The 26,183-nt window shown below is 44.4% G+C and overlaps 1 protein-coding gene across 15 annotated transcripts in view; it reads right to left on the reverse strand.

Moving 5' to 3' along the window:
- The window catches only part of TENM4 (teneurin transmembrane protein 4), a 2,941,751-nt gene that overhangs the window by 179,520 nt on the left and 2,736,048 nt on the right, over positions 1-26,183 (reverse strand). For all 15 annotated transcript variants that reach the window (XM_086678435.1, XM_086678426.1, XM_086678434.1 and 12 more), the window contains 3 exons: positions 16,513-16,683; positions 8,901-9,115; positions 6,820-7,030 (listed from right to left, as the gene is read on the reverse strand). In XM_086678435.1, coding sequence (XP_086534561.1) covers positions 6,820-7,030; positions 8,901-9,115; positions 16,513-16,683 — 597 coding nt within the window. The remainder of the gene's footprint in view (positions 1-6,819; positions 7,031-8,900; positions 9,116-16,512; positions 16,684-26,183) is intronic.

The following is a 26,183-nucleotide window of genomic DNA, read 5'->3' on the forward strand; positions in this document are numbered from 1 at the left end:
CATATTGACTTCCCCTCTTCCTGAGAGAATGCACATTCTGTTTGGAGTGTCGGTGTGGTAAGCTACAAACACTCACTGTCTCAGACTTCTTCACAGCTCTGCGCATCCAAGTGATGTGGCTATGCCATGGAACTGTAAGCTGGGTGTTTTAGGAAAAAAATGAGCATCCCTGCTTCCTTCTCCTTTCTTTTTCTCCCTGCCTGATGTGCAGGCGAGTCCTGGAGCTGCAGCAGCCACGTTGGGACCACAAGGGGGCAAGCATGAAAACAACAGCCAGAGCTGAGGACAGCAGGGCGCAAGGCGGGAAACAGCCTGGCCCCTGATTCCACTACCATGCCGTGCTGGCCCTGGACGGACACACCCTAGACTGGGAGCGTACACGAGAATACCAAGGTGCCACTGAAATGCCACACCAGCAGGGATGCTGTTATTTGCACACTAAATGCATTTCTAACCATTTCCACAGAGATAAGCTTTAGTGCTTGGTACCTCTTGTGTCCTTGAGCTATCGTTTCTTCTTTCCTGCTCTTGAGGTCCAAGATCCCAGAGAATTCAGAAGGTTCAGCAGTCTAAGACAGATCCTGGGGGCAGTAGAAGAGGCCGGCAGGAGGGTAGGGAACCCTCCCCTACCATCTTCGGTGATCAGGGGCAGCTGCCCGTGGGGCTGGTCCCCAGTCTGCAGATGTAGCACTCTGATATTCCTAGCTCTTTTCCACAAAACAGATTTTTGGCCCCAGTCTATCCCCAATGTGCTGACTTGAGCTCTCCCTCGGCCTACGGTTTCATTCCACTTATACCAGACTGTTCTGAATAAATCACTGCTATCAGGGAGAGGTGAATTCACAGGGTACTTTTCCAAATAAGTGTTGCCAGCGGAAATTTCACAAAGTGCTGCCAATGTCATTTACAAGAAGGTTAGCTGATTACCGAGAGACCTTGATCCTTCATTGCTGCATTATATCTTATAATTCAGAGGAAGGGGATATGGGGAATGGTGGGGGCAGAGCTTATTAAAAACTGAAAATCATTCTGCAATCACTTTTCTTAGCCTCTTCTTTGAAGTACTTCAGGATTTTACACAAGTTAGAATATATGATATCAGGGCTTTTTCTCTCTAGATGCTTGCAAATGTACTCAGAGGCTAACGAACAGTGGTTTTACCCGATCGAAGCAAAGGAAGTATCGAGATGGCACTGTCTGGGGGTCTTTGGGAGACTTTCAAGGACCCCATTTTGACTACCCCTGGAATATAGAAGCTTATGTGAAAGTATCTATTCACATCTAGGGAAAAGGGAATGGGGTGTAGGCACAGCAAATCAAAATACCAGCACCAACCTTGAACCAGTCCTCTGTCCTTCCTGGCTCCCCCTTTCCCTCCCTTCTTTTTCTCATGAAATCACAAAGTTCAATCCCAGCAACCTCTTCTGGTTACATAAATTAATGAGCTCTTGTTCTGGGCCCCATAAGAGAAACCCTCCGGCTCTCATCATTTTAGTCCCTTGCTCAAAAGCCTGCAGTGGCACCTAACACCCGCTGAATGAACTTTTTCTTAGGGTAGCATCCAAGCTTCTGCCCAATAACTCCCTCCTCCCTCCCAGGGTATCTTGTGTTTTGGTCAAACAGAACTTCTGGCTCCTAAGAGCCAGCTTTTAATTTTTGCATATCTCCCGTTTGCTCATGCTGTTCTTACTACCTGGAACGGATTCCTCAACAACCCCCCCCCCCCTTCCTATTTTCCTTCTTTAGATGTGGAAATTCTACCCATCCTTTAGGGTCCCATCAAATTTTGCTTCATCCAGAGAGTCCTCCTGACCTACCCAGCTGGACACACTCTTGCCTTCCTCCAACCCTCATGGCACCTTGACCAGTGAGTCCAGAAGTGATTTCTCTTTCTCTTTTCCTTGGATTAGAGACACTGCCTGTGTTGATGCTTCATCTCCTTAATCCTGACCACGAGCTAATTTTGCCAGAAGCCAGGTCATACCTTCTCTGTATCTCCAACTTGGGAAAAGGCAGGAAAGCACTATTTGTTGGAGGGAAGGAGGGAGGGAGAGGGGGAGGAAGGAAGGAAGGAAGGAAGGAAGGAAGGAAGGAAGGAAGGAAGGAAGGAAGGGAGGGAGGGAGGGAGGGAGGAGGGAAGAGGGAGGACTAAATGGGCTTCTAGTCCCTAGACATAGGTCGATTTACAGCAGCTGCCTGGGCTTAAACAAAAGGATTCTTTTCTTTAATTAGCACAAATGTCCTCAGACTGGGAAGACCAGGGCGTGTTTCTCATAAAAATGGCCAGGTTCTATGTTTTCCAATAATGATTCTCATTTCTCCGTGTTTCGAAATCCACTATGGAACATCTCTCTGTTATTTTCCAGCTTGGCTCCCGTGGCCACAGTGTCAGGATGATCTGTCCTTTTATGCTTCAGCATCAACCCAAACTAAAAGAGGAGATGCTCTCTAAAGACCCAAAACACTACAACACTGATTTGTCAGATCTTGGGGTTGGAAACAATTCATGTGAAAAATTACTTTTTTAAAGTTTTGGATGCTATGAGGTTCCCCCCCACCTCCCCACCATGGTCTTTTTAATGCCTTCCCAAGGAAACTTCTTGGGTTAATGTAAGATGCTTACTTGTCCTGGAAGCAAGTTAATTAAAGGGAAATTAAATTCCATGTAATGCAAATGGAAATAAAATATTTAATAGTATCATAGCAAATAGTAAGATACTGTGGGGCATAAAGGGGAGAGCATAAGATTTGGAGACCAAGCTGCCATCCTATCCCTGCCCTTACTAACTGTGTGAGTTTGGCTAAGTCAATTACACTCTCTGGGCCTCAATTTCTTCATCTGTAAAGTTGAGATCAAAATTTGTACTGTCTAAGGTTCTCGTGAGGATTAAATCACATGTGGAGAAGATCTAAGCATGGTCCTGAAGACACAGTATGCACTCTCTTGAGTTTTAAGGAATGAATAAATAGGTAGAAAAGAGAAGTGTAATACCCCAAAAAGAAACATGATCCTGGGAAGGAGGCAGATTACTAAAGAAGGAAGATCCCAAGCCTTGGAGTCAGAGAGACATAAATTCAAGTCCCAGCTTTTCCCTTACCATGCCTGAACCTCAATTTCCTCCTCTGCAATAGGGGGTGATCATAAAAATAAGAATAATCACCTCATTGAGTTATCTAGAGGCTTAAGGAATATATATGAAGCCTTTTGTAAACTGCAATGGTAAATTGTATTTTAGCTACTGGTATATACCCTCCTACTTCATTTAGTACTTGGCATCAGCAAGGCTACCCACCTCCAGTGAAGGTAAGACCAGAAACAACATTACCTTCAAATCCTGGACCTCCACATGTGGGAAAAAACTGTTGTTTCTGAAAACAGGTGCTCTGTTTTATTCTAAACCTTGCTTGGTTTCAGTTAGGAGTGCGCGTGTGCGCGTGTGTGTGTGTGTGTGTGTGTGTATTTATGTATACAGTTATTAAAGTGCTTTTAGATTTTTTCAAGGAAGAAGATAAACTCATTTAATTTAAAATCATCAGCTGGATTGCATTAAATGGAGGAAAAAGCACGAGCATACACAATACAGCCATTTGTTAAATTAAACGCAATTATTTCTCCTGTTACTTAATTACAAACAGACATAAATACTCTGGATCCTGACATCTCAGATCTTCTTAAATTCTATGTCTGCATTTCAACATGTAACGAAGGGAGGGTCATATTCCAATTTGTGTGTTAAGCAAGCCTGAGAGTTACAGTTGTATATTGGGACCATAATGAGCTCACTAAAACAAGACCCAAACTTTTAATTAACCTGCCAAGACAAATTACAACTCATGGCTCACAGGTAACAATCACAGACAGCTGAGACTCAATGCCACGGACTCTTGGGGAGAGAGGGATTAATAGCAACATCAGAATCCATCTGTTTTTGTATTAAAGAAAAAAAAGTATTCATTAAACAACCACTGTAGCTCAAAGGAAGACAGACAAGTCTGAAAGGCAGCAAGACAAAGGGAGATGGAGGGAAGAAGAGAATATTAGCAACTTCCATTTATTGGGTCTCTTAGGAGGCCAAAGCCTGTGCTGGGCACTTTATATCTGCTCTGATCTTCATGACAGGGACTGCAGAGTACTGTTACTATTTCATTTTCCAGCTAAGAAAAACCTCAGAGAGGTGACCTGACAACGGTCACAGAGCTAGTGTGGGACAGTCAGGGGAGGAAGAAAGAGAAAGCAGTGCTCAAAGCTTAGTGGACAGACCCCTGGAATCAAGATCATCTGGGCTCTACCTCAGGCCTAGTGGGTCTTAATTCCTGGGGACAGGGCACAGGAATCTGAACTTTGAACAAGCTTCCTGGGTGACTGCTTTGCATGACAATATTTGGGACCATTCATAAGATACCATAACCACCCCCCCCCCCCCCCCCCCCGCTACTCAAAATGTGGTCCACAGCTGGGCGGCACCAGTATCACTGAGGCTGGTGAGAAATGGAGACTCTAAGGGCCCACCCCCACCTAGTGAAGGGGTATCTGTGTTTTAATGAGACATCAAATGGGTCATCAAACTCTGAGAAGCCCAGGATAGCCTCTCTGCTCTGAAGGACATCATAGGGTTAAGGAGGTGAAGGCAGACTTCATCATTAAGGTAAGAACAGGAGAGCCAGAGGGAAAAGGAAGACCATGGCCTTAATTATAACAAAACAGGTTAGCAAGCTCTGACAAGCCAAGAATTGGCAAAGATACCTAACTGCACCTACATTTTACTTCTTTGAGAGTCACATCCTAATTAAAAGTGGCTTTCTTTGGGGGTCGATATTAATATTCTTTCATATTTATGCTCAGTTATTAAAAATAAAGAATTCTGATTATAAGAGATCTTCATTCTGAGCGAGCAAGACAGTCCATGCTTCTTTGTGAACCATGCCTCAGAGAAATCAGGCTGTGAGACCAGGAAGCTCTCACTCAGGTACCACTAACGACTCGATAATCCACGTCCCTAAAAACGAAGCCACTGTGGCCAGAAAGGGAAAAGAAACCAGGTTTGGAGTCTGGCAAACCCCGCAGAGTGAGAGCCTAATCCATGGTGAGGACCACAGCTGGCTCTCTGGTGACAGGGGAACGGGGCTGCCCGGGTGGCCTCCAGCTCATCGGCAACCACCGAGCTGCGGCCTCAAATCCAGACTCTAGAGAAACCGGAAGCTGGAAAACTTAAGTGATTTGTGCAGGGTCAAAACACAAGTTAGTGGTGGAAATTCAGAGCGGAGGATACTTTCAACTCCACCTCAAAAGGAGGCAATAGGGGAGGAAACCAGCGGCAGCCGCAACTGCCAGGCCTGTGGCTGCTGACGGTCCTGCCAACGGGAGGCGGAGCAGAAGCCAGGCCAAGCTCGTGCTCTCGCCCTTAGTAACCCAGGGACCCCGCATGTCGGGGCCTGGGCTTGGGGTTGGGGGCTCAGAGAAGATTACGTCAAAGTCCTTGCCCTCTGGACACTCGGAGACCAGCAGTTAGGGCAGACGTTTCCAAATCGAGGACAGCACAAAGCAGGGTTTCCTACATCGGGGCCGACGTAGCCAGATGGCCTCTGCTGCCCTCATTTTGCCGAGAGGGTAGGATACTGAGCCTGCAGGGACAGCAGAAGTGGATAAGCCATGCCCGTATTTAATGGGAAGGTATTTTCCGCCTCGACACTAAGGGCAAAATTGCAAATGAGGGGAAAATGGCCTGAAAATGATTATTGCTGTGTAGAAGGAAAAGCCAGAGTTCTGCAGGAGTTTTAGGAACCAATGACCAGATTCAGAGGTTTTTTATTTAACTCCCTTTTCCATGTCAGAGAGATTCCTAGCCAAGGACTGAGACAGAGTTTTGAGGTGGACTCTATACCACATAAAGCTTTTCATTAAGCAGAAACCCTATTTCCATGCATTCTGGTTAGTGGAGTTTTATTTTCCTGCGGGAGATTCTGTCTCCAGGCTATGTCATAATGCTTCCAACATAAACCCAGAATAAATGTTTTCTGACCTGAACCACTAAGGCCACTGTGTCCCGTGGCCATCCAAGGAAGAGACAGACTCTATGGAATGTGTGGATAAAGAAGAGAAATTCCTTAGAACAAGATGCCAAGCTCCCTGGACACCCGTCGGCTTGTGGGGCGGCCCCACGGGCTCACCCTGAAGGGAGAGCTGTGGCCCTCTTCCATGATGAGGGACAGAGAAGGTGTTCAGCACTATCCCAAAAATCGCGGCTTCAGAATATTCATCCAGAATAGCTCTGCTATTCTCACCCTCTCCCTGAGCATTCATCTTCTTTTCTCAACTGCCAGGGACTGTTAGCTCCCAGGACAAAACAATAAATAAACAAAAAGCTACACACAGTCAAAAACAAAAACCCAAACCACAAATCAGTGAGTTGAGCCAAGGAAGCTATAAAGACAAAATACAGGTGTCGGAGAGAAGTGAGAAGAGGGGTGTTGCCTCCATGTGGCTGGTCAGGCAGGGTTTCGGTCTTGCTGTCAACTCTACCTCTCAGTTGTTAAATGCAGCAGCTGGCCCAAAGATGACACAAGAAAGGCAGTGGGTAATGGCCCAGAATGGCTGGCCAGCCTCTCCTGTCACTCCTCCCCTCCCTCCTTCCCCTGAATCCCAAACCCATCCCTGTCCAGCAAGCCCAGTCAGGAAGGACTCATGCCAGACTCCAGGTGGCATCGACAGCTGCGGGCAAGACACATTCCCTTGCTGGCTCCAACCCTCAGAATCCCCAGGGTCCTCTCACCCAAAGAGGCAGAAATCCCACAGACCCCATAGGGCTGGAGGCTCCTTACCAATGGCAGTGGTGAGAAAAGAAACCACTTCAGACTCCTTCCCGTCATTGTAAAAAGCCAGGTGCCAGATTCCTGAATCCAAATACTGGATGAAGCCAGTCTCGTGACTAGATGGGGGGACAACTCCCCGAGATTGGCGCTGGGGTCCCTCCAGGCTCCGTGCCTCCTGGGTCAGGAGCCTCCTTCCATCCAGCAGCTCTACAAAGTCAAACTAAAAGTACAAACAGAGCATAATTAGCGGGGTGTCTGCTTCACCATAATGCTAGATTCCTTCCTCACGTGTCTCCTGGGGGCACACAAGGAAATACAACCTGAGGACAGGCAGAGAGGCTAGAGTCAGATGAAGGTTGATCAACCGACTTCACCTCCTCCCCAGACCCCTGTTTCTCATGGTAATAGTCTCCTCATTCCCTTGTGAGGGCAGCATAATTAGAGCATTATTATTATTATTTTTTTTTTTGGTCTCATTTTTCTTTAATTTGATGTATATGTAGGCAGTCTTCATCTGGCTGAGCCTGTGCCGGGATAACCATGCCCTTCCAATCGTGGGCACGTGATCAGAAACCCAGCCACTGAAGGACTGAACTCCAGCTCCACGCAAGTGATGCTGGGAATCCCAGGGCTCGAGGGTTGGGACTAGAGCACTGGATGTGCCTTAAAAGTCAGTCAGGTGCAAGTGCAAATCTGATGTCTCTCTTCCTGTTGTCAACAATCCTTTCTTTTCTTTTCTTTAAATTTTTTTTTTTAATGCTTATTTATTTTTGAGACAGAGAGAGACAGAGCATGAACGGGGGAGGGTCAGAGAGAGGGAGACACAGAATCCGAAACAGGCTCCAGGCTCCGAGCTGTCAGCACAGAGCCTGATGCGGGGCTCGAACTCACGGACTGCGAGATCGTGACCTGAGCCGAAGTCGGCCGCTCAACTGACTGAGCCACCCAGGAGCCCCAACAATCCTTTCTAAATGCTGCAGGTTCAGGGAGCAGTTTTAGGGGAACTAAACTGGATTAGCTCAAAATTCTATCAACGATTACATGCTGGGTCAGACACACAACTGCTGACTGATCCGAGCCTGCGAGCGTGAGACTCAAGAGAAGTCAGCCACACAGTGCTAACAACAGGTAGGTGGTTAAGTCTTACTAGCAAGCAAATTGAGCAATTATCTGTCTACTTATCTGTCTACCTACTGACCTACCTATCTTTTAAAAAACCAAGATATCTAATTCTATTTCATGTGTAAATGAGGCCCAGGAATGAAGTCCAGGACTAGCATCACTGTCCTGGTGAGCGGCCCAGATTCTATTTTCCCATGACTCCACTGCTAGAAAATATATCTACTTAGATTTCACGTGGGAATCTTAAGTAACAACTGGGGCTAAGAAGGCTGCACACGGCTTGGGAATGTCTAATGGATGCCTCTGATTTATTTTAACCCAATCCCAGAGCTGGCAGGACCTTAACAAGTCTGTTCCTTTCCCATTACGACTGGTGTTATGTCAATCATCCTAGATGAACTGTTAGGTGTTTCTGGTGTGCATGTATCACAGTAAATGCGAAATCCCAAAGGAGAGAAGGAATGTAAGAGACCAGGGAAGTAACGTGTATTCTAAGCCAGATCTTGTGCAAGCTGCCTTATAAATGTTCTTGATTCTCCTCAACAGCCCTACAAAGTGAGTATTGTTATCATCAGTGGAGAGATGAGAAACTTGCTCTGAGCGGGTAAGCACCAGGCCATAGTTCTCATAGTTGATAACAAGAGGATTCAAACTGAAGTCTGTCGGACTCCAAAGTGCATGCTTTTCTCTCTATATTTCTTGGATAATTTCACTCAGGTGACTGGGTAATAGTAGAGAGGCTATTTGAGATATTTCCTAAAATTTCCTCTTCTTAAAAAACCCCAGGGATATAACCCTACTCATCTGAAAGGTAGGGTCTTAGGTCAAATGGAGGAATGGGCTATAAAATATGCAAAATGCCCTTCAAACACAAGGCTCCAGGTGTGAGCAGTAGGCTTCCTGACTTTGGGTTAGGATGTGAGGTAGGAGCCCCTGCAGATCAGCAGGGGATGTGGCATTCTGGTTACCTGTGTATGTGAAGGAGGAAGGCCTTTTCTGCCATAGATGCCAACCAGAGCTGCCTTTCCCAGGGACACATTGAATTTCAGATGCACAGGATGGTCTATGAACACCTGAGATCTCCAGAAAGTGCCAGGAGGAATCTTCTGCGAAGCCCGTCTCCCCACGTCGATTTCTCCAGAGTCTATGAAACTGTCCTCTGGAAAGAAACTACTGGGCTTTCCTACCAAGACACAGGGAAGGGAAGACAAAAACAGCAGTTGGCCACAAGCGAAACAAGGGATCGGAGCCCCTGAACAGCAGGACTCCCCTGTGCCTCACACTTCTCTCTACTATGTTCCACCACCAGCCCCACCCCCACTCCCCACTGAGGAGGAAGAATGTCCAGAACTTTTTTTTTCTAGTGATGCTCAAACTGTTCTGCTAAAAATATGCATTCTTCCAAAGCAGTATGGGTCCTCCTCAAGGGCCATCTGTATACTGCATAATTCCACAGCTTGTTAAGATATATTCCGATCCCCAAAATAATCACTGGTGGTCACACGAGAATAACTGTGCACACGCGTGTGTGTATAAAAGCATGCACGCTAAAATAGAAAGGGTAGTGCGAACAAGGTGTTGTTATTAAATTTCCAACTCAAAATGGTCCCACCAGCAGTGGGAAGCCTGACCTGAGTGGATGAAGGTATTTTACAAGTTTACTAGTTTATGTATAATTGGAAGCCAAATTCTAAGGCTAAGACATGTGGAAGGGGTTTATATGGGGAGCAGGAGTTGAGTTGGGGAAGATGAAAAAGGGGGTACTTCTGAATGGAATGGATATTTCTGAAAAATGCTTCCTTGTCTTGCTTGGATGGAGGTCTTCGAATATCAGTTTTGTGCTGAAGTAGGTAAAGCCGAGGGAATTGATCTCAAGTTCAGGCACAAAGCCTATGGCATACTTGGAAATTCAACCAAGGCCCCTGACCCTGCAGGTTTCAGGGGACGGGGGTCAGGAATATGGTCCCTTGCCCATTTCTGTCACCATTCAGGAGAGTGACAGCTTTCTGGGGGCACCAGAAGTGCCAGGAAGGAAGACAACTTATCTAACTTCCTCTGTTTACTAATTAAGCACACTCACATGTGAAAAGTATAAATCTGACTTCCTTCCAGACATCAGCCCTCTGGGGAGTTGGGAGGCGGCAGAAGGAGGTGATAGGGATGTTAGAAGACCACCTTTAGGACACTGACTAGCCACATGGCAGCCAGCAGACTACGTCTTATTTGTAAGGAAGAATCCGCAGGGTATCTTAGTTCCAAGATTTGTTGTTAGACGTGTTCGAAGAGAGGCTTTAAGAACAATAATCCATTTGTAAAGAAAACACGTTTGTGAGAACTTTTTATAAAAAGCACTTGGGGAATAAGAAATTAAAATGTCTTTTTTCCCCTAGCTTTGTAAGATTCCTTACAAAGCACATTTGATGCTGAAATGGAGCTTGGCAGGGCATTGTTGTAGTCATAAAATATTTTACTGTTTTAAATAATAAAATTCAATTTAAATGTTAAACTTCTCCATATGTTATCATTCCTTTATAAACTCCTAGGCAGAAACATCAGGTTTTTAGCTTCAAACCATTAAATGTTATTTTAATTAAAAAATATGCCAACAACAAAAAAAGTTAAAATGCACGCTCTCAATAAAAGTACCACTAGTACTCTGTCATTAGCATGGGAAAGAGCTTGCATTTAATTCCTTTATGGAAGGAATGTGCCCCAGACTTTTACCTTGAAAATGCAGACACACAAAAACCACCACACTGTGATTCAAAGTTCAAAGACAGAAGCCAAATTCACAACACATTAAGATAGAGGAGAATTACTTTCACATTCTTATCTGATTGTGGGGCTCCCAATACCACACTTCTTTTGTATTCTAGGTAGAAAAATAGTGTACCCTTTAGCTTATCATTCTGCTAGGGATGCAGAACTCTGAGTTTCCTCCTAGAAACTGCATAGAAATAAGCCTGAGACTGCTAATTCCAAGGACTCATTTCCTTTGTGAGTGGGTGGGAGTCGGGGCTGATGGGATTTCAGAATTGTCTGCAGTCAAATAATTCCTGGGTCTGAGAATAAATAATGAAAACTTTCCCCCACATTTTGGCATGCTGCTAGAGCACCCTGCACGGTTCATTTTCTCCTCCAGTGAGCATGTTTTTGAGAGACAGCTATTGTATCAGCTGAGTTCTGAGCCTCATAAGGTCAGAGGCCAGCCCAGAGTCTCTCTCTCCAGAGGTCTACAGGCCCCAGAGGCATACATAAGTTGGCTCTTACACCCGAGGAGTGATAAAAAGCAATATTCTTTTCTAGCATTCTCGTATTTCACCAACATGGGCCAAAATAAGAGAAAAGAATTGTCTTTGGTGTGTATACAAATAAAAATAGCTGATTCCGTTCCAGGGCACACCGGCCACCGGGACCTGGACTCTCGGCTGAGTCTCTGAAGGCCACTCGGGCTTTGTACTAAAGTGACCTTTGTACTAAAAGTCACCTGGTCCAGATCCTTAGGGAAGGGACCACAGCCCAGCCTAAAGGTGATGTTTTTGAGGGAAAAGAGGACCCCATCTGGGGATTTAAGCTTTATCATTCCTCTACTCTGGTCCCCAGTGGTCCCCTTGTAGGACTATACGTAGGGACGAGATGGGGGCTTCTGAGGGGAAAGAGGTAGAGCACAGCGAGTACCCGTGTCTGATGGGAAAGAGGCGTGAGACTGGCCGGGCTAGCAGTTATTCAGAGTGAAGCCACACTCAGCTCTTCCTGCCTTCCTCTTTCCAGATCCTCTGTTCTTAAATCCGAGCACCAAGCTGTGAGTGCTTAAGACAGAAACCATCCTACCACACAGCAAGACCCACCAACAGTAGAGTGAGGAGAGATGACAGAGGGTGGTGGGAGTTGGAGGAGACAGGTCTTATGTATACAATTCTTTTTATCCCCACCCACATTCTGGAAAATAATAACGACAACAGCAGCAGCAGCAGTAATAATAGCAGTAGTAGTAACAGCAGTAAAGGTAGAAGTGGCAGGATTAGTGGTAATGCTTGCTATCAATTCTTGCTCTCACTACATGCTGGGCCCCCCTTTACGTTCATCGGTTCAGTTAATTCTCACACTGATAAGATGTATGTACTGAGGCTCAGAATGCTTAAGAAACCATTTGAAGATAAAGCCATTTGGGGTTTCTCTTCATTTGCTAGAATATGGCTTCTTAAAGCATTACATTGATAAGTGGTTAATTAAAACTCTTCAAAGACACTCTCAATAGTCTCACTCAAGGGTCAATGGCACAGTGCATGAGTCCAACCTAACTCACAGTCCCAGCAATCTAACCATCAAGGCTAGGCCAGGTAGACCAAGGCCCACTGAGTGTCATGGGGCACAGAAAGTTGACAATTTTTATGAAGTAGGAATGCACAAACAGGACCCAGAGTTAAAGGGCAAGAGTTGGGGTCTCAAGACATTTATAAAGAGGACACTACACAATCATTGGGGGCCACCAGAGACTGAACAAACAATACCAAGAGCTTAACTAAGAAATAGGAATCTCCAACAGTATGATCAGGTTTCACAAGGCAAATTCTACTGGCAACAGTCCTGTTCTTTGTAAAGATACACAGACTCAGCCTTCCTCTAGCAATGATGTACAAATACACAATCATGTCTATAAAAGAAATTTCTCAACAATTTGCTGAAATGATTAGATTGGTCAAACAAGAGAGAATTGGAAGAAGTGAAATTCCATGCCCTTCTCAGTCATAGTCCTCAGTTTCTTGAACTAAGATCCCTCTACACAGGTTCTAAATTCCTAATCAACTAACACTCTCCTCTTCCCTCCACCTTTCTGGTTCTTTTCAATGCAATAACTTGCACAAAGAATCTGTTAGTTTCCTTAGCAACTGTTAGAAATTTATTTGGTTATCAAAATAAGCTGTTCCATTTTGGAGAGCCCAGCTGAGCCTGCGTGCAGCAATTTGCATGGTTTAAACTGATGGATAATTTTTATTTCATTGCAGAAAGAAGAAAATGCTATCCCTAAGCCCACCAATTCAACCATCAGGAATTTTTGTTTATTCAATGCTTTCTCCCCTCTCTTCCATTAACATATAACGTAAGTTATTGTGGCTTTTCTTCAAAAAGCTGCCATATTTGGTTTCTGTCCCATGACACCCTGAAATGGTAAGAGCCACTTTGAAAATACAGTGTAAATTGCAGTTTGGGGTTATTCTCAAAGACACGATGAGCATTTAAAATACTGGACTCATTATATATTTCATTTGCATAATTAAAAAATATATAGCATTTTACAATATGAAAAAATGTCCCAATTATTTGCAGGGTCTTCGAGGGGAAAATATTACTTAGTCTGGATTTCTGAGATTCTGATAACTGACATGGAATGGCTTGGGATTTGAGCAGATGGGAAGAAAGGAAGTGACATTTGTTGAGTGCCTCTTCACCACCAGTCTGAAAAGATACAGACGTTACCATCCTTGTTCTTATGGATGAAGAAACTAAGGCCAAAGAAGATGGAGTAATTGGCATGAGTTAACAAAGCCAATAAATTTGAGGGCCAGGATTCAAGCCTGTCTGGCTCCAAGGCCCATTTATCTTCTTTCCATCATACCACATTGTTACTGCCATCTCTGTAAACCAGGGCTCTAATCTTAATTCTGTTATCAGCTCTCCTCTCTGATACCCTTAGAAGGGATAGGAAATATGCACTCCCATCAGTGTTAAAGACTTTTCCCCTTGAGCTATGTCTAAGGAAGTAGGTTTTTTAACGTTACAATTAAAAACATGAACTGTGTAGACATTGGTTTGACCAGGGCAAAAGAAATTAAGAACCATGTGGTCTCACATAAACTGTAGGAAGCTTTGTCCTCTGTTTCTCCAGTCTGATGTATTTTTTGTCACAGTAATTGCTTTTGATGCTGACCACTTTCCAGCACAGCACTGCATTTTAGGGGCTTGTAAACAGGATTTCCATTTGCATTAGTAATGACAGATAATCCCTTTAAGCAAAAATACTCCAATTAAAGTAAACCAATAAGCTGGGGCAATTTTATTTTGCCTCTTATCTGCACCTCCTGCTCCTTGGGTAAAACAAAACAAAACCTAAAAAACCCACAAACTAATTTCATTAGAATGGGAGATTTCAGATAGATCCAACTCTGTTTCAAGAATGTCTGATAGAGATCATGGAGGGAAGAAAATACATTTTGCTAAATGAGACCTCATCCAATGCCTTGAGGGTTAAACATATCTTAAATCTGCATTTGTACGTGCTGACCTAAAGACCGTCCACATGGATGGTATTCCCGTATGGCATGTGACACTATAAACTAACAAGGGAATCACAAGCTGACAGGCAGGACCATGGACAGGGCTGGCCTGGAAAAAAAATTCTAAAGAACCGTCTGGTTAGTCTGATGATTCTACTATCAATTTCATATGTAGGACTTTTGAATTAAACTGGACCTTGGAGATAATTTAGCTCAATAACTTCCATTTAGAGAGGAGGAGAATGAAGCTCAGAAAGTCTTTTTTTTTTTTTTTTGAAAGCATGTTCACTTTTTTTTGTTTATTTATTTTTGAGAGAGAAGATCTCTGAATGATCATGAAGGCCAAAATCAATTCATTTTTAAAAAAAAAATGTTTATTTTTGAGAGAGACAGAGAACACAAGCGGAGGAGGGGTAGAGAGAAAGGAGAGAGACAGAGCATGATTGGGGGATGGACAGAGAGAGAGGGAGACACAGCCTCCAGCCTCTGAGTTGTCAGGACAGAACCTGACGTGGGGCTTGAACTCACAAGCTGCAAGATCATGACCTGAGCCAAGGTCAGACGCTTAACCGACCAGGCACCCCACTCAGAAAGTCTTTCAAGGGATTTGCTTAAGGACAATTCAAGGGTCAGCAGCTGGGCTTGAAGTCAGGGCTCTTGATTCCTAACCCAGAGCTCTTTCCGTGGCCCTATCCACACTCCCTCCATATCCTTACTAAAGGGCGAAGAAAGTATAAATTATTAAATGTTTTAAGTCTTAAAATCTTTGTAAAGGAGAAGACTGGCATTGCCCCTAGAAAAAGCAGGCAGAGGTTCTGATTTGGCTCTGTGGAAATGCTCCCATTCTTACTTCCCTTAAAGATGACCATGGGTCAAGAGTTGATTTTGTTGGAATATTAGCATAGTCCCTGTGCAAGGATTACATGCAAATTCATGAAGCATTCCATATTTAAAAAACAAAAAGAAAGAGTTGGGGGTGCCTGGGTGGCTCAGTTGGTTAAGCATCCAACTCTTGATTTCAGCTCAGGTCATGATCTCATGGTTTCTGAGTTCAAGCTCTGTGTCAGGCTCTGCACTGACAAGTGCAAATCTCCTTGGGGTTCTCTCTCTTCCTTTCTCTGCCCCTCCTCCACTTGTGTTCTGTCTTTCTGTCTCAAAAATAAATGTTTTTTTTTTAAAGAATTGATTTTTGCCTTCAGGATCATTCAGAGGTCCTGAGTAGCTACTTCAACCAAGCATATGGTACCCTGTTAACCAAACAGATTCCTGGAAGGGAAATCCTTGAGGGCAGGAAACCTCAGAAGCTTTGATCCCAAAGTTGTCTGAGATGCTAGGAAAGAAGATATAGGCAGTAAAGGTGGAGGCAGACCTGTGGTGCACTTTGCTAACAGACGAGATGAAGCAGGGCACAGCAGGGACAGGATAAAGAATGCCTACGCTGCCCAGAATGGCAATGAGACTGGCGCATTAGCTCAGCCATCTTTCACGGTACCATTTTTGTGAGTCTGTGCCACTTCTGGCTGATAGTGAAAGAATGTGTGTCAATGGCGTGTTAGAAAGACCCTTAAGAAATTCAGAACATGGGTCTACAGATGTCCCATTTAAGAATGCCAAACTCCAAATGTCACTACCACTCCATCACTGATAGAAAAATATCTGTGTCCCACTGCATAATGGGATTTCTCATCTACATCTCCTTCAGGGTCTTGTAACCATGTGGTGAGTCAGGTAGGACAATTTATAGAGACAGTAAGAGCTCTGGAGTCATCCAGACCTGGGCTCATATGCCAAGCTCCATTATTTACTGGCTGAGCGACCTCTGGTCAAGTCACTAAATTAATGTAACCCTTAGGTTTTGTATCTAAAATGGGTCTAAAGAATCATACTTACCTCACAGGATCTCTGTGAGGATTAAGTGTAAAAAGCTCTTGACAAAATCTTTGAAATAAATAAACCGTACAAACACTAATGATTATTGTTATTGGCCCCTTAAGGACTCATCCTGATCCCACACAATCCAAGACAGCCACCCAGCAGTGCGAAAGCCCATGATGCTTCCCTCGAGGCATGAGATGGGATACCGCTGAGCACCATGAGAGCTGCCCAAGCCCCGCTATGAGCTCACAGTGACAAGGAACTGAGATGAAGACACAGGTGGGCTGGCAGCCGGCGTGGAGTGCAGAAAGATGGAGGAAGGGCCAAAGCACGGAGCTGTGAGTCAGGCACATGACGTGCATAATGAAGGTCTCTTCGGTTCAAAGGCAGACACAGAGGACTCACGACACGAACAACACGGCAACCCTACCTTCTGTGGCTCCTTTGCCTTTCCTGTCAGGGATCTCTAACCCAGTGCCCCCTGATGGATACAGGGAGACGTCCGTTGGCACAGGCCAACTGCTGGCTGTGTCCTCCGTGATTTCATACATCTGCCCCTCCATCGGCTGCAGGTGCCAGTTTAGGCCAAACAGGTGCATGGCTGTGGTGAGCAATGAGAAAAGTCATCTTTTTCTGCTGGAGGAGGAAATGGAACTCCCAAGCCATAGGGGAGGGCAGCTGGGGTGGGGAACTCAGGAATTCAGTTCAGCTCAGCTCAACAAACAGCCCCCGAAGACAGCTTTGCAGTGCCAAGCCTATGTGGGGGGCTGGGCATGGAGATGCTCAAGGCATAGACCCTGCCCCTGAGGGCTCACAGTCTGGTGGGACAGGGAGAGGGGTAGGGATGGGGGAGTTTCAGGAAGCCTTGGCCTTTTGCTTTGAAAGATAAATAATCTAGGGGGAAATTTTGCAATTTGTAGCACAATGGGTTAATTTCATTAATATAAAAATAACTGCTACAAATAATAAGCAAAATCCAACAGCTCATCAGGAAAATAGGAATATGATATGAACTATGAGCAGAGAGCTTACAGAATAAGAAATACAATTGGTTCTCAATCATATGAAAAGACTCTTGACAACACTCATCATAGGAGAAATGTAAGTTAAAACTTTGAAATACTATTTTTCACATAGGCTTTGGCAAAGATAAAAAAGGTTAAAATTATACAGTATTGACAGAGAACAGGAAATAAGCACTCTCATACTTCGTTGGTAAGAGCATAAGTTGGTACAAACGCTATGAAGGACAATTTGAAAAAAGCTATCAAATTAATAACAAACATACTACTGATCCTGGGATTTAGAGGTTCCCAGGGTTTCTAGAAAATTCTAGAAATTTCTCCTCCAAATATTTTCACATATTAGACTAAATGATGTACATACAAGGTTATTCACTGCAGCACTGTTTGTAGTAGCAAAATATTAGAAACCACTTCATCAATAAGGGGCCAGATAAGTTACCTTCATACAATGTATTATGTAATCATAAAAAAGCACATGGAAGCTCTTTATATTTTTCTGAAAGGAAAATTGTAACATGCAGAATGGTATATCTGATATACTGCCTTTGGGGGGAAAAATCATGTATATGTTTAGAATATTCCTGAAGGATATGAAAGACACTGGTAACAGTAGATGCATCCAATGATGGAAAGAGATCCTAAGGGTCAGGGATAGAAGACAGATTTTCTTCTAACTGTATATCTGTTGTACTTTTTGATTTTGTAGGATGTACTTGCATTTCTGTTTTAAACATATTTTTTTCCAAGGTAGTGACTGCTAAACGGTCTTGTGCAACAATCTAGAAGAGACCATAAGACGCCAAAGAATGGACACTGTCCCCTAACATACACAGTGCTTGAAAAGGTGAGGAAACTTGTCTCCAAAAGATTTTGTAATCTAGTACAAAATGTCTGCTTAAATCCCATTTCAGGATTTAAGACTTGTCAATGGTCCCTACTTACTTTTTCTGAAATGCCTGCCCTGATTCCTTACGCAGAGAGTTAAGAACTTCAGTTCCTGACTCCCACAGCATCCTGTATGCAACATCACTCCTTTGTTGTACTGATGAATATTTTCTAGAAGCCTACCCTGTACTGGGACCCAGGGCTGACTCTGGAAAGCCAGAACATAATCAGACAGCCCTTGCTTCCATGAGCTCACAGACAAGTAGAGAAGATGGACAAGGAACAAAGTCTACTCAGAAGGACTAGAAGGCCCAGAGGAGGGGGTGACTGGCCCACTAAGAGGGCCAGAGGAACCCAGGGAAGGATCTATGGAACTATGAAGGCCCACAGTAATTATGTATACTGAGGGCTAACTGCATGCCAGGAAGCGCACTGGGAAATTTGTATACATTGCATCTAAACCTCAAGGCAGCCCTGTGAGACCCAACTTGCAGATGTGCACGCTAAAGCTCAGAAGGTAGTTATAAAACTGAGTGCCAGGCATTGTGCTAAAAGCAGTAAATGCAATACTTCCTTAATTCTCACAAAAATCCTGAAAAGACAGTTAGTAATAGCCCCATTTTACAGATGCAGAAACTAAGACACAACGACATCGATTAACACAGGCAAGGTTAAATGGCTCGTGAGCGACACAGTGTAGACTAGAATCTGCAACTATTCAAACACTGAAATCAGATATCACCAGTCTTTCTGGCTTGAAGCCCAGGCTCCACCCACTTCACCAAGCCTTTCTCACTAGCTTTACCTTGCAAGGCAAGTGGGTGTTACAAAAACATCCCCTTTCACACATGGAGCAGCTTTGGGGGCTGTAACATAGGATCCTGTGAGGAGGACAGAGGGTTGTATTGCTTGGCCCATCCGTGGAAGGGTTCACTGACGGGCTGGTGGGGGGGTCTTGAAGGGCTGTGTGGGCACCTTCAAGGCACAAATAACTGTATAAAGGACACGAGAGCTGCACATCCTTCAGACTTCTAGTCCAAAACACAAGCCACCCGGGGAACGCACACAAGTTTGAGCTCAACAGGAGGGGTACTTTGTAATGGAAATGGAATCTGACCCTTTGCTCTCTCTGGTTACTGCCGAGCGGGGAACAGTGTGTGCCAGAGGTAAGAAGACTGGTTTGGAATCCTAGCTGCCACCACCTAGATGCATCCAAGAAATGGAGAGGCAATTATTTCAAAGAATTACTATATCATATGAGATAATATATGGCAAAGTGCTTTGTAAACCGTACATACGCATGATGGCGGTATTTTGTAACCATTATACTCATACTGTTGATGATAATGATAAAACAGCAGCTACCACTTAGCATATTTTTGGTCCTGGGCATTAAAAGAGGAGGACCTTTATGCTGCTCGTGGTGGTGTAGTTGTCAATAATGATAGAAGTTAACTTGCCTGGAAGAAGTGAAAACTCTGCTGTTTCCAAGGCTGAATTAGCTCCCATTTTTGCTTACCGTCTTACCAGTTTAATCTATATATTGGCAACTCCAAAGGTAATGGAGAAATTGTTTGAACGGAGGACGACTCAGAGATATGCAGTTAAATGAGCACTGCTCCTTTCCCCATTAGAATCAATTATCTCATCTAACTGTGCAGAAGTGCTGTCTTGTTAAAGGTCATGAGAATTAAGTAATCCCAGAATGAATAGAACTCTCACAGCTTTGCGAAGAAAAACATTTTTATTGTCAAAGCTTTCTCTTACTTTTAACAAGATGCAAAATCAAGCCCTTGCTTAGAAAGAAAGAAAGAAAGAAAGAAAGAAAGAAAGAAAGAAAGAAAGAAAGAAAGAAAGAAAGAAAAAAAGCTGAGGGGAAAGAAAAGCCAGTGGAAAAAAGCATTGGAGGTGAAAATGATCACAGGGTCTTGTGTCTCAGGGAAGTTAATTAGGGCAGGACAGTCCTCAGCTGGTGGGGGGGAAGATGCTGACCTGAAGCTTCGGGAGGCACACTGGCGGGGCTTCCTTGTGGCCTTGCCCCCCACTACCCGCCATCACAGAGTCCTCACACAGCTGTGAGGCTGGCATGTCTCTCTGTTTCCTTTCACCACCTGGGAAGGCAAAGTTCTGGACCCCACTCAAACCTGGGCCCTCGGAAGACTCAGTCACCCAGAAATCAGTTTTGGAGGCTTGCAGGTGGGGAAGTAAGCATGGGGCCACCGAGATTAAGGGATGATGTGGAGACAGGTGTGAAGTTCAGCCAGTCATGGTCACCTTACAGCCACAACAGAAGGGACCCTTACTCTCTGATTCAGGGTCTTCAATAGATTTGTGCTAGAGGGCCCTCCATTCCTTTACTGTGCTGAGTGGTGGTTAATTCTATAGTTCCAGGTTATGGAAGAGGGGAAGAGAGAAGGAACAATCTCCCTTCTCCTCCCCTCCTCTCTCCAAAGGGTAAAACACAAGCTCAGCCACAGATAATCCAAGGAAACATAACTCAAGCAACCACTCTTCTTTTTCCTTGAAAATAATCAAAATAATAACAGCAGCTCAAAATGTGGAATCATTTGAGTGCATACCAACATGCTGAATGCTTTATATTATCTAATTTAATCTTCATGTAAAGATAGGTTGAAAAATCATTACCGGAAAATACATACAAGGAAAGTGGACTAACGTTTAAGTTACACTAACATACTCTGATTTACCAGGAGAGGTAAAAGTTACCCAATACCACCAGTCCCCTTTCCCTGCCCAGCAAGACATAAGGGATGGCTGAGAATGTGCAAGCTCTATCCTGACATTTTTAACAAGAATGCCCAATAGATGTTCAGATGCTGAAGCCTCCTCCCAGCACCTGGTGGCTGGAAGCAATTCACAGTCATCATGCAGGAGTCACCAGTCTAAGTGTAGGAGCCAGTATAGATTTGAGGCAAGCTTCAAACTTAGGAGCCTGTTTTCCCAACCCAAGCTTCCTCTTTTTCATTCTTTTAATTTTCTGAAACAAATTTTAATGTTTATTTATTTTGAGATAGAGACAGAGTGCGAGTGGGGGAGGGGCAGAGAGAGTGGGGAAGGGGCAGAGAGAGAGGGGGACACACAGAATCCGAAGTAGGCTCCAGGCTCCAAGCTGTGAGCACAGAACCCGATGCGGGGCTCAAACTTGTGAAATCATGACCTGAGCTGAAGGTGGATGCTTGACTGACTGAACCACCCAGGTGCCCCTTTCATTCTTTTACTTTAAATAGAAGATAAAATATGGGCAACATAAAGCCACCAGCAAAAAAACCCACCAACACACACACACACACACACATACACACTGGCTACAATTAATGTTTGGGGGGACCAGTGGTGTTAATAACTATCTCTTGGCCAACAGCAACCCACGTTTAAAGTTGTATATGGCAGGAAACGAATGCTACCCACATGATGTGAAATTAACAGCCATGGATCCAGAAAAGCTAAGAAATAGAAAGAGTCCTCCCCTGTCTGCTCTAAGGATGAACCAGACCATTGAAAAAAATAAACTGTAATTGGTCACACCCCCTTTCCTGAAGAATTACTGGTGACCATTCACCACCAATGTACATCACAGGATTGTCTAAATTGCACTCTGTGGTTTGTATTTACAACTGTTAGTGCAAAACTCTCAAGCACACTGAAAGTGACCTAAATAAGAAACCTGATATGGGTTTTCCCTTTAAACTACTTTTTAATTCCATGAAAAGGTGAAAAGGTGCTTAAGAGTTCAGAAGAAGGTTGTGGAAAGGTAGCGGGTTCACAGGATCACCCACACTGAAATGTTAATGATTTCTAAAAGCCAAGAGCTGGGCTGGGGGAAGTTTCTTATTCCCTCAGCTCCGGTCAATCTGATCCCAGGGTTGACATTTTCCAGTCCCCTTTTCCTGCCCAGCAAGACAAAAGAGATGGCCGAGAAAGTGCAAGCTCCATCCTGACATTTTTAACAAGAATGCCCATAGATGTTCAGACACTGAAGCCTCACCGCCCCCCCCCCCCCCCCACAGCCAGTGAGAGGCAATTAACGAAGTCATTATGCAGGAATCACCAACATAAGTACAACAGTGCTTTTCCTGTCACGGTGCACGCTTCCCTTTCTTCCAAAAATCAAATGCATGAACCCACTTGCATCTGTAAATTAGCAGCTCTAGGTAGTGACTAGAGGCGGCAATCAATAACCACAAGGGAGTGTTGATTCCAGTGGTGTTTTTGGTTTCAAAAGGCAGTGGGAATCAACCCGGTTATGTGGCTACCCACTTTTCTGTTTTATATTAGTGCTCAGTTTTGTTTTCTTTTGCTTTTAATAAATATTATCATTTCTGTGAAACATAAGTCATTGGCATTCTTGGACTATGGTCGTTCAATGGAGAAAACAACAACAAAAACAGAAAGTCACAACAACAGCAACAAGAAGACAGAGTTTCATTCCCCAGGTTCTAGTCCTAGTTTTGCTACAAAGCTGTGACATTCACAAATTCCGAACCCAGAAGTTCCATATGCAGGGATGTCGACTGCAGGGCAAGAGCAGAAAAAGTGGAAACAACCTAGACGTGTAAAAATAGAACAACTTAGCTGACTTATAATACAGGTACTGGATGGAATGCAGTGCAATCGTTACACAAAAATGACCATGACAACCAGCAATGAGGGCAAATACTGACGATAGAATGCTAAGGGAAAAAAAGGCAAGACATAAAATTGCATTTTTTTGCTGACTGCATCTCTGCAAAACCAGATATGCATATGAAAAAAAACCTGGAAAGACATACGTAAAAATGACATCAGACTTTGAATTATGATAGCGGGATTAGGGATGAATTTTCTTACCTAGTTTCCGAACTCATTTTAATGCTGCTTTACACGAAAAGGGAAGTTCTCCAACCCAGCCTCAGGAGGAATAGGTAGAAACGAAGGGTGTCAGAGCCCAGGGAGGAGATCCACCCTGGAGCACACGCTGTGCGTCAGACACTTAAGCAAGAGGGACTGCATATGTTATTTCATTCTATCCTTACATAAACCTTGAGAAAATTACTATTATTCTCAGTTTATGATGGAAAAAACCTGGAGGCTCAGAGAGGCCGCATGATTGCAAACACACCTTCCAGACGGGAAGTGATACAGTATCTGACCCCAGATCTGACTGGTTCCAAGGTCCAGGCTCTCCTCCTGATACATCACACCGCTAGTGAGTTCCAGTGTCTGAAATTAAGTTAAAATTTAAGACAACTTAAGGCAAAGCCTCTGCAGACAGCATAGCCAGATTTGCTCTTCTGAGGTGTTTGTTAAGGGGCTTTCTTCTCAAGGACAAAGCATGGGGCCCCCATCCTGACTACTTTAGGCATGGCTCACCCCCCCGAGTCAAAACCATGTACATGCAAGTTCAAGTCTGGATCTCTCCAGAGAGACCGGAGCTCGGTCATTTATTAGTTTTATGACTTTGGGCAAATTACTTCGCCTGAGTCTCAGTTTCCACACGTGCAAAATGCAGCTGGTAGTATCTATCTCAAAGGATTAAGTGAAATAATGCATGTCATTTGCTTAGAACTCTGTCTGGCGCATAGTAGGAACTCTACGGCAGTTGTCATCATCTTTGTCATTTTGCTACATTGATTTTCCTGATTTCTGGAGCCACTGAAAGATTTAAGCCAGCTCTGTCATATCACCTTTTTCTTCTTTCTATATATTCTCCCTAATTCCCTTTCCATGCCAACTACAAATTTCTTTACACTGAGGGGGCCTTTTTCTATCCTGCTTCCATTAGCTGACAGACTTTGGGCACAGGAACCAGAGATACTTGCCCAACGGATAAAACAGTTTTTAAAAGCAGAATCGGCATAAAGAAACCTGACAGGATCCCACTGGTGACTACGTGGGGCTAATTTTAAATCAAGTAAATATATTGCTTTTCTTCCTGTCTCTAGATAAACCTGACTGCAACAATCAGGGTTACTGTCTCTCACCCCCAAATTAAGTGTTTTCCAGAGAAGGGACTCTGGTGCAGCTGATCATTTTTCTGCACCGTGCAATGCTGTGGGAAGGATTTGCCGGCAGCTGCTCAAAAGTTCTGTAAGACAAGGGGCGGTGGTGGTGGCGGCTGGGCACAAGTAAGAGGCTCAAGCGCAGCCAGCCACACGAGTGGGAACCAGGCAGTCCCACGGTCACTGCACAGGAGGAACAGCAATGTAGCTGGAGGGCACCCAAAGCTGGCCACACAGCAAGGGGTGGGGGGACCAGAGCTGGAATCTAATACGCACAGAATAAACTGGTAGTATTGCAGCAACAGAATCAGAGAGCTGTCTTTTCTGGGCGCTTTTCACCAGGCAGCCTCGACTAAGACCTCTTCTCTACGTAACTAATGCAGGGGCTGGTCACCTCCACCAACCCGTGGACTGACCTCAGCCCGGTTATCCGACTTCTCGTGCCCGCCTCCCAGTGTCGTGCTGGTTCCCGAGGCCAGAAACGGAAGCACAGAACCGTAGTGGTGATGAGCACAGGCTGCCGTCAGATAGCCCTGGGTTCCTTTTCCGGTTCTCACGTTCACAGTGATGTGCCCTGGCAGACATTAGGTAACTCTCTGGAGCCTCGGTTTGCTCATCTATAAAATGGTGACCATAACACTCAGGTCCAAGAGCTGTGAAGATAGTTTATGAGATTATGGTGCTTGGTATTTTCTCAAAGAGATGATCCTCTTTGCTCCTAACATTATCACCATCACGGTAATTGTATATTGAGGTTTTCCTTGCAAAAGTAAGGTCAGGAGATTCCTCTAGCGAGTTCAGACTGGAGTTTCTGCTGGGATGTTGGGGGAGGGTGTTGCTTAGATGGAACTGACAGTCCCAGCCCCCTCCCTCATTGCACAGGTGAGGAGACGCAGACGTGACGAGAGCATGTGGGCAGAGCCTGGGACCCTGCCGAGCCCAGGTTTTCGACTCTGTCATTAAGTCATGGCAGGAAATCCTGTAAGGGCAGGAAAGCCATCCTCATAGCCTATTCCTCCATCAGGCACTGCACTCCCAGATTAAAGAGGTTGTCTCCTTGGTGCAGCCGCTCTGGAAAACAGTGTGGAGGTTCCTCAAAAAATTAAAAATAGATCTACCCTATGACCCAGCAATAGCACTGCTAGGAATGTACCCAAGGGATATAGGAGTGCTGATGCATAGGGCACTTGTACCCCAATGTTTATAGCAGCACTTTCAACAATAGACAAATTATGGAAAGAGCCTAACTGTCCATCAACTGACGAATGGATAAAGAAGATGTGGTTTATATACACAGTGGAATACTACTTGGCAATGAGAAAGAATGAAATATGGCCTTTTGTAGCAACATGGATGGAACTGGAGGATGTTATGCTAAGTGAAATAAGTCAGCCAGAGAAAGGCAGATACCATATGTTTTCACTTTTTGTTTTTTAATTTTTTTTAATGTTTATTTATTTTTGAGAGACAGAGCATGAGCGGGGGAGAGGAAGAGAGAGAGGGAAACACAGAATCCGAAGCAGGTTCCAGGCTCTGAACTGTCAGCACTGACATGGGGCTTGAACCTACAAGTTGTGAGATCATGACCCGAGCCAAAGTCGGACGCTTAACCAACTGAGCCACCCAGGTGCCCCCATATGATTTCACTCTTATGTGGATCCTGAGAAACTTAACAGAAGTCCATGGGGGAGGGGAAGGGGGAAAAAAAAAAGAGAGGGAGGGAGGCAAACCATAAGAGACTCTTAAAAACTGAGAATAAGCTGAGGGTTGATGGGGGTGGGAGGGAGGCAAAGTGGGTGATGGGCATTGAGGAGGGCACCTGTTGGGATGAGCACTGGGTGTTATATGGAAACCAATCTGACAATAAATCTCATATTAAAAAAAATAAGAAAGAAGTTGTCTCCTTGAGCCTAGAGTCAAGGGAATGAATCCACAGGACAGGCTGTATCAGGCCACCATGAGGCCCTCCCTTCAGGGCAGCGATTATTCCTTTCATTTCTACCCCTCAGCACCTAGCCCAAAGGAGTGAAGAAGAAAGGGAGAAAATGAAGGGGCAGACATAATTAGGATTATCATTAAAACAATAACAGCTCCTAATTATTAAAATTGTACCATGTGCAAGACATAATGCTGGAGGACTCACATTTGTGGGATCATTCAATCTCACGACTTTTTAAGGAAGGTATCGCTGG

Source organism: Puma concolor, chromosome D1 (assembly GCF_028749965.1).
Source record: "Puma concolor isolate L17-30 chromosome D1, mPumCon1.1.hap2, whole genome shotgun sequence".
Classification (NCBI taxonomy): domain Eukaryota; kingdom Metazoa; phylum Chordata; class Mammalia; order Carnivora; family Felidae; genus Puma; species Puma concolor.